This window comes from Lonchura striata, chromosome 14 (genome assembly GCF_050655825.1).
Source record: "Lonchura striata isolate lonStrDom1 chromosome 14, ASM5065582v1, whole genome shotgun sequence".
In the NCBI taxonomy this organism is placed as follows: domain Eukaryota; kingdom Metazoa; phylum Chordata; class Aves; order Passeriformes; family Estrildidae; genus Lonchura; species Lonchura striata.
The window spans coordinates 13,593,516-13,607,016 of record NC_140716.1 but is presented as its reverse complement, the minus strand read 5'-3'; the positions used below and the strand labels follow the sequence as shown (position 1 = coordinate 13,607,016).

At 43.1% G+C, this 13,501-nt stretch overlaps 2 protein-coding genes across 4 annotated transcripts in view; one reads left to right on the top strand and one right to left on the bottom strand.

Moving 5' to 3' along the window:
* RBFOX1 (RNA binding fox-1 homolog 1) overlaps positions 1 to 13,501 on the top strand; it is a 1,274,894-nt gene that overhangs the window by 24,777 nt on the left and 1,236,616 nt on the right. For both annotated transcript variants that reach the window (XM_085591760.1, XM_085591759.1), the window contains exon 2: positions 645 to 736. The gene's annotated coding sequence lies outside the window, so the exon portion shown is untranslated. The remainder of the gene's footprint in view (positions 1 to 644; positions 737 to 13,501) is intronic.
* The window catches only part of GSG1L (GSG1 like), a 58,031-nt gene that overhangs the window by 33,513 nt on the left and 11,017 nt on the right, over positions 1 to 13,501 (bottom strand). For both annotated transcript variants that reach the window (XM_021531205.4, XM_085591755.1), the window contains exon 2: positions 6,921 to 6,968. In XM_021531205.4, coding sequence (XP_021386880.3) covers positions 6,921 to 6,968 — 48 coding nt within the window. The remainder of the gene's footprint in view (positions 1 to 6,920; positions 6,969 to 13,501) is intronic.

The following is a 13,501-nucleotide window of genomic DNA, read 5'->3' as shown; positions in this document are numbered from 1 at the left end:
ACTCCAGTGATTCATAACAGATGTGTAAGAAAACACAGATAAAATACAAGTAACACTTTTTTTTTTTCCTGCACACTTAATCATAGGTCTCCTATGACAAGTGCACAGGTATTTGTCTGTGTAGGTATGGATTTACCCTATCGAAGATATATGAACTATAATGCAATAGGAAGTATTCAAGAAGAATACAGTGCCTTTTTTGGAAAGTGTACAGTTCTTTTGGGACACCAAGTTACATTTCTTTTTACTGATGCAGGTCTCTAAGTGCTCCTCTTAGAAAATTGATCCTCTTTTTTTCTCCTTAGGAACATCTACCCAGTACATTGAAAAGGAAGCTTGTTTTTTAACTTGGCTGTTACAAGTCTCATTTGTCTCTTTTCTAGCCTGAAACCTGCTTTGCATTGTCCTTCTCATCCAAACAAGTATTTACCTCTTTTTGACCATAAATGTCAGTTTTCTCTCTATGTCTTTAAATTTTATTGTCAGTGCTTTGAGCTGGGGCTGGCAGGGGAGGGATGAGAGGTTCTCACAGGGAGCTGCAGGTGGGTACATCATGAGTACTTGTGGTGGCATGGTGACTTCTTGTTTTGTTCTTTGGTTCCTACGATGATCCTAATATTTCTTTTTCATCTTAATCTCTGCAGAGCAGTGAATGAATGTTTTCATAGAAGTGTCTGTCATCGCCCAAGAACTCTATCCTGAGGGGAAAAGCTAATTCAGAACTATATATGTAAAGGTAGGATGACTCCTCATGTTCCCCACTTGGCATTTATCAACACTGATCATTATCTGCCATTTGCTCTCCCTCACTCAGTGACTGAGAAGGGTTTGTGCATGCTTCAGAGCCTGCAGTGTGTCCAGGGCTTTGCAGGCTCTCAAGCTTCAGTTGTCCTTTTCGCTGAACATTTTAATGTATTTTGAGTAGCTCTTGCTTTTCTTGAGTTCCCTTCTTCACAACTCCTAAAAACAATTTTATTGCTTCTGAAGGAAGCTGAATCTGCCATACAAGAGATCTCTTAATAACATTTTGAATCAAGTGTAGGGGTAAGTCAAGAATAACATGCTTTCCACTAATTTCTCCATGCTCATATCCAGATTTTGCCTCTACATCATACATAACATTTCTTGGTCTGTGTGTGGTATTTTAGAGAGCTCCTGCTATTTTTTTTTGTGCCCTTACACCTTCTCTGCTCTCAGGTTTAACCCTGCTGTCTCTGAAGCTGTCCCAAGGGGTGATCACTAACATAATTCTGCATTTTTTATCTGAACATGGAATCTATCCACAGAGATTGTGTTGCTCATTAATGACATTACCTTGTTATTCTGATTCAGCATTAGTACATGACATCTGCTTTGTCTTTCCGTGTAATCAGCAACAAGACGTTATTGTCCCTCTAATTATCTTTCTCCCATCAAATTTCTGCTACACCTATTATGTCAGGATCCATTAAAATCAGGCATCTAGTTTTTCTATTCTCATTAATTGCAGTTGGAGTGCTGTTTTAGGAGCATGTACAGAACTGGCTAAGCTTTCTCTTTTTTCTGTTCTGTGTTTAGGTGAGATTTGATTTGTTTACTTGCTGTTTTCCATGTGCTACTTTAGCTCTGCCAGCCACTTTTCAGGCAATGCAGAATTGTTATTGCTTCATCTCTCCAGGATGCAGCATCACAGGCTGTGTAGAGGACGTGCAGGAAGCATCTCCTACCTCTGCCAGGACAGTCGCATTTAAAAAGCTGCCCTGTAAGATTTTGGGCTGTTCAATGTTCACTAGCCATTAGAATTTTCCTTCTGCAAGGTTTTGCCTTGCCTCAGCCTCTGTGGTCTCTGAAAAGCCTGGTTTATTTGATGTGTGTGAGTTGATCAGTAGGTAGGAAGCAGTGCAATGCAGGCAGCTGCTGATGGCCTGCTGCCTTGTGGCACAATTCCATGTGGGAATTGTTCCACAAAATCAGGTACCACAGAGCACTGGGGCAACCTGGCCAGGCTGTACCACACCTGTGAGGAGCCTGCCCTGGGAATCCTGCCCTGTGTTTGTGTGGCCATCTCAAAGCTTTGAGCTGACATTTGAGCCTGTTCCTGCAGCACTTCCCCACAGAGCTCTCAGACCAGAGCCCCTCTTCTCCAGCTCTGGGCACTCCAGGTGCTTGCAAAGCCTCCACCAGCACCATCCCAGAAACTGCTGGGGCCACCACATTTCCTGCAAAGCCCTGCTCTTCTCCAGCAACATGCTTCCAGCACAAGTGCTGCTCCAGCTGATTTCTCTTGCCCAAGGAGCTGGGCTGGGCTCACCCTCTGGCTGAGAGCTGGCAGTGATGCATCCAGGGAAGGATGCAGGAGCTGGAATCCCCACACAGCAGGGGGAGGAACACATGTGGGTGTGTCCAGCTGTGGTGCTGTGGTGTCACTGAAGCCATTTATCTGATCATTTGTGGGACCTTTTGCATTGTGGTGTTGTGTTGCAATTTTTGGTCTTCCGTGGCCTCTTGGGATTTTTCTTGGGCACAGATTTGAGGTCATGGGAATGGGATGACAGAAGGTGCCATGGGAGGAGGAATGTGGTGAGGAATGTGCCAGCCTCAGTGTCCTGGTGAGGCACCATAACAGGGACAGAAATGTCCCTTACTGAACAAAATCCCCCTTTTCTTCCTCAGGCAGCAAAATATTCAGCAGCAACAAAACTTTGGTTAAGTTTTGTGGAGAATATCCCAGAAGAAATGGAGAATTGAAATATCAGGTCCAGCCTACTTTGACAGCTCCCTTCCAACTCCTTTTGGAAATATTTGCTGTCTTACTGCTCATGTCTGTAGTGAAAATTAGAGCACTTCGTGGGCCCCAACATCTGCTCAGTGAGAGCTCATTAAAAGTCCTGGCCACTGTAACCAGCTATTGCTCTATCATTTTTATCAATAGCAAATGTAAACTCTCATAGGAAAATGTTTTTTTTTTTTAGTTAATATCTACCATCATGAAGCTGATTTTGCTAAGCAGCTTTGGCACTAAGAACCAGCAACAGCTAATAAATTCAATGTTAGGCTTATGAGGTTCTGACAGATTGCTGGCAGCTGCCTTAAATGCAGGAAAAAGCTCTCCTAGTGTGGGTTGGAAATGCTTATTTATACCATACTGTGGGTCTGTTTGCCCCAAATTTTGCTGCCTCCTTTTAGTAGATGTCATTGGTGAGATATATGACAAGGGTACAATAACTGATCAGAGATACATTTTCCAGCTACACCAGAGATCAGCACTAAAGCATAAAGATAGGAAGCTTGGCCATAAACTATTAGATTTTTACTGTAAGAATTTTCATTTATGAATGCAAGGTTTGTCGTAAGGATGTGACTAGACCTCATCATGGATGGTTTTATTTACTGTGAGTTCTATGATAGTTCTATTTCTATATCAGAGGGTTTTAAATAATCTGCAGGAGTTTAACACCACCTTGCTGTTAATTGGAGGTGGACCCAGGCAAAGATGGGCTGTGCAACTACACTGAGTGTGCTCTTAACATGTCTTAAAAGTTGTGTCTTAAAAGTGAAATATGATGTGCTCAGAAGAAGGCTTGGGCTTCAGGAGCCTCTGTTTAGCTTTGAAGTTGGTCAGACAGGGATCCTCTTTGCACCAGGAAAAAAGGAAAACTTTGGGAAACCTGAGTGCTCAGCAGCAGTAATGGAGCTTGTATTGCAGAGACATTTCAGATAAACAACCACTTTTTGGTGGTAAGTGATGCTAAGAATATGTACAGCAAGTGAATAAGCTGCAGTCTCATTGTGAAGCTAAGTTTAGTCCCAAAATTTCCAGTTACACAATTGCCTGTGAAAACCACAATGTTTGAACTGAACCCAAATTTGCTATTTGCTGTATTTCATCCTTTCTCATTGACTTGAACTGGCTGGAACTGAGTAGTTGATAAGCCTCTGCTCATTAAAGTCAATGCTGAGTGAGGGGATGAAGAAATTGAAGGAATGGGAAGTTCCTTCTAACTGGAAAAGAGCAGATTAAGTCAAGACATTAAAGAATTGTTCAGTGAAGGTAAATCAGGCATCAATTTTCTCTTCACATGTGATGAAAGTAGTTCTGGAGAATACAAGACTGATGGTGAAAATTCCAGATTAACCATGTTGCAGTGTCCAACTTGATGTACAGTTGTGAGATTTATCCTGGTTTTGTTTATGGGTCTGATGGTCAGCACTTTCCATCTCTGACAAAACATTGCTCTCTCTTTCTGTCAATATGCCTTACAACTCCATGGAAAGTCTTCTGAAATAGATAGAATTTTCTTTATAACACTACACAGAAAGAGCCTTCCTTCCTCAAAAAAGAAAAATAGAATAATCTAGAAATATACACTGACATCATGCAGCAACTCTAAAATTCTCCTGGAAAAAAAATTGCTGACAGCATTTCACACAACCAAAAGAAATCCTGAAAGTAAAACACTAAATGCTGTTTTGGAAAGTGTGTGGGTGATGCCACCAAGCATTCTGCACCATAATGAAGTTCCAGAGAAAGGGGATAATGCAGAAAACCACCCCACTGCCTTTAGAGCAGGCACCTTGTGCTTGCTCTGTCTGTCTGCTGGAGGGGCTCGCTGTGCCCACAGCCCTGGCGATGGAAGGCAGCGAGTGTGGGAATCCAGAGCTTCCCTCTGGCTGCCCTGGGACCCTGGCAGGGGTCAGGAAACCCCCTGGACAGAGCCCCCAGAGACACTGGCTGTGATCTCTGTCCATGGAAAAGAGTTTTCAATCTTACAGCATGAATTACAAGCTCTGAGTGTTTGATATCAGTAATAATTAAGTGTGGCATGGGTGCAAAAGTAAAATTTTAGGATTCTAGATTAGGGGTCCAAAGGGGACAAGATGGAGGAAATTGGGTGTGTCTTGTCCTTTTTCTCCTTCTTCATGCCCTCCATGTCTCACTGTAGTGTTGGCATTTTTCTGTTGGTTTAGGCTGGGGACACACTGTCCAACGTAGGTGACAGATATTGGCACGTTATTGTAAATCCAGCCCAGGGAGTTTCTGGTATTTAATGTTTGTAACATCCCACTGAGGGCAGAGCCCCACACGCTGCCCTGCAGGACAGAGCTGGGCAGGGCAGCAGAACATGTTAGAGATAAACAGAATAAACAACCTGGAAACCAGCACAGACCAATTATGGCTTCTTCTTTGGCAGCGGGGCTGAAAGACAGAGACTTTCTACAATCTCAGAATCATCAATACCACAGATTCTGACATGGGAGCTTCCCTTCCCCAGCTCCTCTCACACCCCTGGCCATCCTATCTCCTCTCCTGTGTCTCTCCTTCAGGACCAGTCCTACTCCCATCCCTGGTCAGAACTTTCCAGAACTTAGAGATCCTCACTGTCATTCTGGGAGCTGCACTAAAAAGCATGAAATGCCCCAGTGTATTACAGAAAAGTGCAGCTTTCAGCTCTGTGGCTCTCTGCCCTCCTCCTGATGATGCCTTAGGATTTTAGCTTTTATTTTTTCATGTATTTGTCATCCTGCAGGTTTTAGTGTGTAACTCTAAGCTCCATGTACAGTGTGAGCTGCTGCTTCCCCACTTTGGTCAGACACAACAATTCCTCTCCTGGGAGTCAAGGACACCTCACTGCCTCAGGCCTGAGAGATGGGAACAAAAGTGAGCTGGGGGAGAGCAAACTTGGGGTAAATGACTTCATTAACTGAAGCTGTAATTGTAAGATTAACCCCCAAAAGGACCAAATTTATAAAAGTGTGAAAATCTGTGATCCATTTCTTGGGTGTAGCCCCTGGGGGGCTTCCTCTGCCCAAAATGTACCTGAAGGCCCTTCAATAAACAGAACTGCTTTTTATTCCCTTAATTTTGTCTGGCCTCTGTTTTTAGATAGCCTGAAAAGGCATCACTGAGTCCTTTTGTCATGTTTTCTATCACAGAGTTTGTTTTCTGGTGGCTGCTGAATGTTGAGCTGCTGGTTTTGTAAGAGCCTTTGTGCCCCAAGGTCCCATTTGTGTGTGTGAGATTTAACTGGGAGCCCATTAGCGACACTAATCCCAGGCTTGTTCTTCCCTTATGTGCATAATTTATTTGGGTTTGCTTACAATGAATTTCACAGAGGCTCTGTGGCTGTTTCTCTCCCTGCAATATCCCTTGCTTTATTAGCAGTAATTGCCTTTCTTCCAGTTTTCCAGTGGATCAGCAATTCAGGCAAATTAAAGAAAATTGTTCCTTACACCACTTACTGCTGCTCCACCAAGCCTGGGGAAGGCATCCTGTGCTCAAAAGGTTTTGGGATTTTCTCAAGTGATCTGACAAAATATATGGGGCGTCTTGTCAGCTGGGACCAGGACAGGCTCAGTTCACTTTAATTTGAGCTCTATGCATTTTTTTTTTTCCCTTATAGATTTTCAAAAGTGGGGTAAATTGCTTCTGAAAATGAAAAAAATCTCAATAATCAATTTAATTTCAATAGCAGAATGAGGAAAATGCTTGTAACCTGCTTCTGTACACTTGAATATATAACTTTTCACAAGGGTAAACCAACCAAAGAAGCATCTGGATGATTCCTTCTCACAAAGAGATATTTTGGTACTGTGGCTGTATTTTTCCAACCGTAAATATCTGCATGGACTGAGGAGACCACGCAGCATTTCCTTCCTCACTAGAGGAAGAAGGGAAATGTCTGTCTTACAATATAAATCTTTATTTTTCGTGAAAAAAGCCATCTGAGTTAAGATGAAATAAATGACAGCCCTGCACAAAGTGAGCAAACAGCTGCCACAACCCCTCGGTGCTGGTTTCAGCTGGCTGTGGGTGACACTGGTGACATGTGGGTCCCTGTGTGCTGGGGATGGTGCTTCCCCTGGCACTCAGGCACCAGCAGACACAGAGCTGATGCAGTCTGTAAAATGGGAGGGGAGAAGCCTTGGCTGTGTGCTCTTACCTTTTTCAGAAGCCGGGGCAAGGTCAATAAAACTTCGACATTTTTCACCTTTAAAAGAAAAGGATTATTTTAGGAGACAGAAGTGGGTTGGTGTCGCTCTGCCTGGGGTTCCTGCCCCCACTCCCACCCCAGCCTCTCCAGGAGCTGAGGTTGTGTCACACTGGGGACAGATGTTCCCTGTGCCTCCACCCAGGGACTTCCCTTGGGATGGTGGCCCGTGATGGGGTGTGGGTCACAGGGAGTGCAGGAAATCCTTCCCTGCTGCCAGCCATGGCACACAGGGACAAACATCTCAGCAGGTGGCACCGGGAGGGCACCCCGGCCTCTTTCACCCATCGCAAACACGGTGCCCAACCGGTGGGAAGAGCGATGAGCTCTGACTCCAATGATTTCAGAAGGTTAATTAATTGCTTTATTAAACTGTATTACACTAGAACTATATTACACTAGCAAGAACTATCACTAACTAACTAGAAAACCAGATTCTCTCTCCTGAGAGCCCCAACACACGTGGATCCAACTGGTCAATGAATCCAAACAGCCATCAGCCGAGTCCAATTAACAAATCACTCGCCAGTAAACAATCTCCATAGCACATCCCACATGTGCACAACAACGAGCAGCAGCGAGATAAGAATTGTTTTTCTTCTTTCTCTGCTCCTCTCACAGTTTCTCTCAGGAAAAACCCTGAGAAAGGCAAATCTCTTTCTGTTCAGAGGATGTGTGAATACCCACGCTTTTGCCCTCCTTCTTCTCATCACCAGATAATGCCTGTGCCCCACCCAGTGTCCCAGGAGTATAGTATGTCACATAAGTAAGAAATTTAAATTTAAAAAATTTTAGTATATTATAAATAAGTTCAAGATAGAAAATATAAAGTATTATCTCAAATTCCTTTCTTCTCTCTTCTTCTTCCTCTTTCTTCTTAAGTTTAAGTAATATCTTATAATTAAGTAAAAATATATGAAAATATATATTAAAAATATATTAAGTATATCTTATATATAAGTATATCTTATATATACTATATATCTTATATATCTTATATATCTTATATATAACTTATATATATAATATATATCTTATATAAGTATATCTTATATACTTATATATATAAGTATATATATAAGTATATCTTATCTATTAAGTAAAAAATCTACATTACAAGTCTTTAAGAGTCAATTATTAAGTTAAAAAAATTTTAAGACTAATTTCTTAATTATGTAGTTTAATTTTAAAATAAACTTAAAAAAACCCTACAACACAAAATTATTAACCATTTTTATACTATTTTCACACATGCAAAGTCTGTGCCCCAAACCTCCCAGTGCTGGGGGGCACTGAGCTCTCCATACATAGATGTGACACACATGACTGAGACAAAACCTGAAGCACAAAGAAGCTAAGGAAATGTATAAAGGCTTTTAAAAAAGGTTTAAAAAGCAGGCAAATGCCTTGCTCTGAGCATCACAGCCTGTGCCACTCCCTCTGCTCCACTGTAAATTAAACTCTCCCTGTTTAGGACTCCACCTTTGGCCTTGCAGGAATTCTTGAGGAGTTTCTGAACAGAAAATGTATCTTAGGGTGGATGCTTTGACCTTTCTTTTTACTTCTTCAGGTAACCAAAGATGATAAAATAATTCCTCTGCCCTGGGTGCATCTCTCCACCAAGTGTATGTGTTCCTTTTGGTATGATGTGCTCCAAGGTGTGCTGGCACATCTGCCAGAGGCCGTGGAATAGAGTCCATTTTGCCCTTTAAGACTTAATTATGCAAAGCAGTTAATAGGACGAGGCTGTTTTTTTTTTTAATTAGCTTTGCTCATTTTTAATTACAAAGTTCAAAAGACTAATTTAGGAAAGGTGAGCCATTAAAAAAGAATAAAAAATGAAATGCCACAGTGATGGTGAAGTCAGTGTATTTTTTTCTTATTTGTAATTCAGTGTACATATATAGCAATATAAAGTGTTCACCTTTCTGGTGTCTTTGCTGGCAAGATTGAGATAAATGTAATCATTCAAATGATAGCTGTGCTGACATAAGAATCTATCATTATAATGCTATTATTACTGCTTTTTATTTACTTTTTGCAGTTTTAAATCCATGCTATATACACTGAGAGGTGATATGTACATAATCCGTTGTCTATGTATAAGTAGCTATAAAAGAAAAGGTTCACTTGACATTGATATGCACATTTTGATATGTCCAAGGGAAATATTTCTAATCTGTGAGTCCAGAGGACAGCCAAGAAAAGGAAGTGACACTTGGTTTGCCAAAGCACCACCTCTGTTTCCCAAGGGGTGGGCAGGGCAGGCTGTATCTGAGTGTCAGGTGAGACAGACAACCACCTTTGGGGCTGATAGATGGAAAGGGAGCTGATGGATCACAGAAATTACCCGCCCTGCATATTTCCTGTTCAGAGCAGGACTGTGACCCTTCCCACCCAAATTCTGAAACGCTCCAAAGATGGTAATGCCCATCCCTTAGTGACTCGAAGATGGACTTTCTTCCCACTCTGGTCCACTTCTGGAGAAGTGTTTCCTTATACCCAACCCAGACTTCTGTAGCTGCTCTGGCATCAATGCAGTCATCCTTTGTCTGTTTGTAGGGACATGAACAAGCCCAGCTCCCCCAGGTTCTTTACTTTAGGTTCCTGATCAAGAAATCCAGATAAGTAAGTGGACTATAAAAAATACTAAGGTGAAAGTAGAAAACATTCTCATGCAGAGCCTCTGAGTTTAAGCTATGAGGTTTTTCAGGAATTTTATTGACATAAAATCAAGGGAATATAGGGAGAATGACCTCTAGATTTGGACTTGATATAAGCAGATTAAGCAGGATTTTTTTATTCTACCATATGGATCTGTGGTTTGTGTCTGGTTTTTGTGTGTTTGGTTTTTTTTTTTTTTCTTTTGTCAGATGTAAGTTATTACTTTTATCACAGTTTTATTTGAACCTGACTTCAAGCTGTCTCTCACTGATCATCCCTCACTCGTGCTACAGTGAATCCAAAACCACATTACTGGAGACCTTTAACAAATACCTGGCTCTCCAGAATGTTATCCCAAGACAGGCAAAGGCCTTTGCTACTAGAAAAACTGTACAGGCTGCTCTGAGAGCTGGTGGCACCTCCTGGCAAGGGACAGGGTTTCACTGTTTGATGCAGGTGCTTTATCTGCAGGACAGAAGAGAGGGTGGTCACAGGCTGCTGGGAGGAATGAGCATTCTCCTCCTCCCTCAATTCAGCTTGCCCAGAACACCATCTGTCCTCATGGTGAGGCCTCCAGTTTAAATGTCATGGACACAAAGTGCTGGAGTGTCCAGAAAAAGTCCTTTAGGAGTCCTAGCAAAAAGAATGGCTGGAGGTAGAGAAGAGCCTGATCACTTTCAATGGCTGATTGTGCCTGGCTTGCTGCTGAAGGTCATGGTAGGAAGCGTGTTCCTGACTTTTCCCTTTGTTGTTCGTGCTGCTGGAACATTGGAAAACCCTCTTCCATTTTCAGTGGTAGCCACTGGTGGTATTTATAAAGCACAGTCACACTTGCACATGCAGACATGCATCTCACTGAGAACTGAAGATGTCAGCAGTGCTTTCACTGTTCCTCTTAGGATTTATTCTAAGTTATTTTTGGGTATCTTGTATAACTGATCTCTTAAGCCCTCTTAAGTTTAATTTTAGACTTGGCAGAGTTTATCCTGCTGTGCTGTCCTTTTCCAGATGCATCTTCTCCCCTTAACCAGGCTCCTGGAGAGTCTTTCGAGAATACAGAAAGACTGTTCAGAGAAGCAACAAGAAGAGTCTCTGGGATTCATCCCCTAAGGGCCCTGCCTTCGCCCGTTTGTGGCTGTGATCCTGACAGGGGAGAAAGCCAAGGAGTGACCTCTCCTGCACTTCACTCAGGCAGAAAGAAGAGGTGGGACCTGGCTGGAATTCTCTGCACTTCTGCACAGGAGCTGTGGCCATGGACAGTGCACGTGAGGCTCTGTGAGCTCAGCAGCCCCAGGGAGCTGCTGGAGGCTGAGCAGAGAGGCTGGCCAGCACCTAAGCAGCCACAGGCAAAGCACTTGGCACCAGCTTCTCCTGTGCCTTCCCAAGGGTGAGGGAGAAACATCACCTGTCCTTGCAAACGCCCCTGCAGGGGCTCAGCTGTGCCTCTGCTGGGCTTCCCAGGGAAGGGACATGTCACAGGGATCTGCAGGACTGGGAGACAGCAAGAGTCCAAAATTTATCTGTGGCTAATTGATCCTAATTAATTAATCTAATTCTGTATGTGTGCATGTCTGTGAGTATTTGTAACTTGCTGGGGGACTTCAAATTGGAGCAGCCAGAGAGTGGGAGGAGATGCATCTGGAAAGACTGAGCTGGGGGAAGAGTCTTGTGTGGGTAAAAGATGTAGAGCCCATGAAAATATCTGAGGGACCACCAGTGTGATGCCCCCATGCACCTGCAATGGGAAGATGTGGAGGTGTTCCAGCAGGATCTGCAGACCTGGATGGGCAGAGGAGGAAGAGGAGCGAGTCTGGTGCTGGGGGGAAATTTCTGTGGGTGCTGATGGAGGCACAGCTCTCTCTGAGGGTCTGTGTGGTCAGAGACATCAGGGTCAGGCTTGCACATGTGTGTGTGTCCAGCCTGGATGGGAAGGGCCCAACAGCAAACATGTGAAGGAGAAAGAATTCCCTGGGACTTCTTTAAGCTTCCTGGGATCATGCTCAGCATCCTCAGACAAACTCCCTGGGACTTCTCCCATCCCGTGCAGCTGGAGCAATGTATGAAAACCCAAATTCCCCCAAGTTCAATCCTACCAGAAAATCGAGACAAACAGGCCCTAAAGAACCATCAGGTCCCACAGTTTGCTCGCTCCAAGGCACTGCCCTGCCCTGCCCACACTGTGGGTACATCACACATGCCTGCCTGTGGCGTGGAATTCCTCCCTGGGCCCCTGGAATTATAAATGTGCACAGGGCAGCTGAAAGGCAGGCCCAGGTGCACAGAAATTGGGTTTGAACTCCAGCACACAGATGTTCATCCAAGCCCTGGGTGCCCTCTGCCTTCAAGCCTTTGGGAGACTCATGTTTTACTTCTCCCACCTGAAATGTTTGTTTGCTCCTGTCCTCAGGACCTCACACAGGCCAGGAGCCTGCTGCTTTAGACTGGAAATGAGGAAGAGGGCAGAGAAACCACCAAAAAAAGCACTTCAAGACAATATTCTGTTTCTAACATGGCTGTTGTCATAGCAAAAAGCAGAATATGATCTTCTGGGTCCTACTTATTGATCCTGCATTCCCAAGTTCTTTTGTCTCTGAACCAGGGGTAAATGCCTTATTAATAATGACAGCAGCAAAATAAAAACAACCCTGGAAAAACCCTACTTTGTATGTCTTGCAATGACACAGTTTGAAAATATTCACGTTAAATAAATTGACTTAAAAGAAATCTGGTAGTCCTGGCTGAACTCTGTTATAACTCTGCTTTTCATCTTGCAAAAAAAAAAAAAAAAAAAAGAAGAAGAAAGAAAAGCTGTCTGTATCTACTTACTCTGCATAAAATTTTACGAGTTCAAAAGTGCAGTTATGATGGAAATTTAAATGATTAAATTTCTTTTAAACAACATTCCCTTTTAGTAACACCCTGGCTCCCAGCCTACGACAGACAAGGTCCCCTTTTTTCCCACTAGTCCCTAACACATCTTTATCTCTCCAATTATATCTGGAGTCATGTGATTCTGATGAGATCCCACATCATCTACTGAGAGTAAAATCATTGTATTTGTCTAAAAAAAGATATAACCCTCAAGGGATCCCAGCCTAGACGAGGCTGAGGACTCCAACACAACTTCAGTGAAAAAAAGTACTACATGAGGGAAAATACAGGTTAATAGGCTCACTCAAACAGAGTTGTATTGGGTTAATTACCAACTGAAATATTCAAGCTTTGATTAAAGTCATCTAAGAGTACTTAATTGACTTTTTTTTCCTAATGAAAAATAGAGTGTTAATCTGTAAAATCAACATTTTTCAGTTGACCCTATTGATTTTGCTGGAGTGATATTTTCTTCTGGAAGATAAACAAGCTTACACAGAACTGCACAAAAATATGTCTTGAACTATGCAGATAATTATTTTCTCTTCCTTTGACAGCTGCCACTCATTGCTGCTGCCCATCAACGTTTCTTCTACCTCTGAATATCTTGAGAATTTGCCCAATTTCTCAGCGATTACTCACAGCCTGTATTGCCTTTAGGATCTCTTTTAAACCTGAATGCTGTGCTGCTGTTCTCCTTCAGCAAACCCAATCCCTTCCAGCTTCCTACGTCTCAAAGTGGGAAAATGTAAAGCTTCCCACTTTTCCATTTCAGGCTTGCACTTCTCCTCAGTTTGCACATTCCCAAAGGAATGTTGCTAATTTTACCCCAGAGGTCCCATTCCCACGGTGGGGTTCCCTCCTGGGGGGTTGGAGCAGGGAAGGGCTGTGCAGGGCAGGGAGTGTGGGCAGGGCTGGGAATGCTGCTGGTGCTGCCTGGGACTATGCCATGGCAACTGCTCATTCCAGGCTGCAACTCTCCCTGATGTGAGAAATCT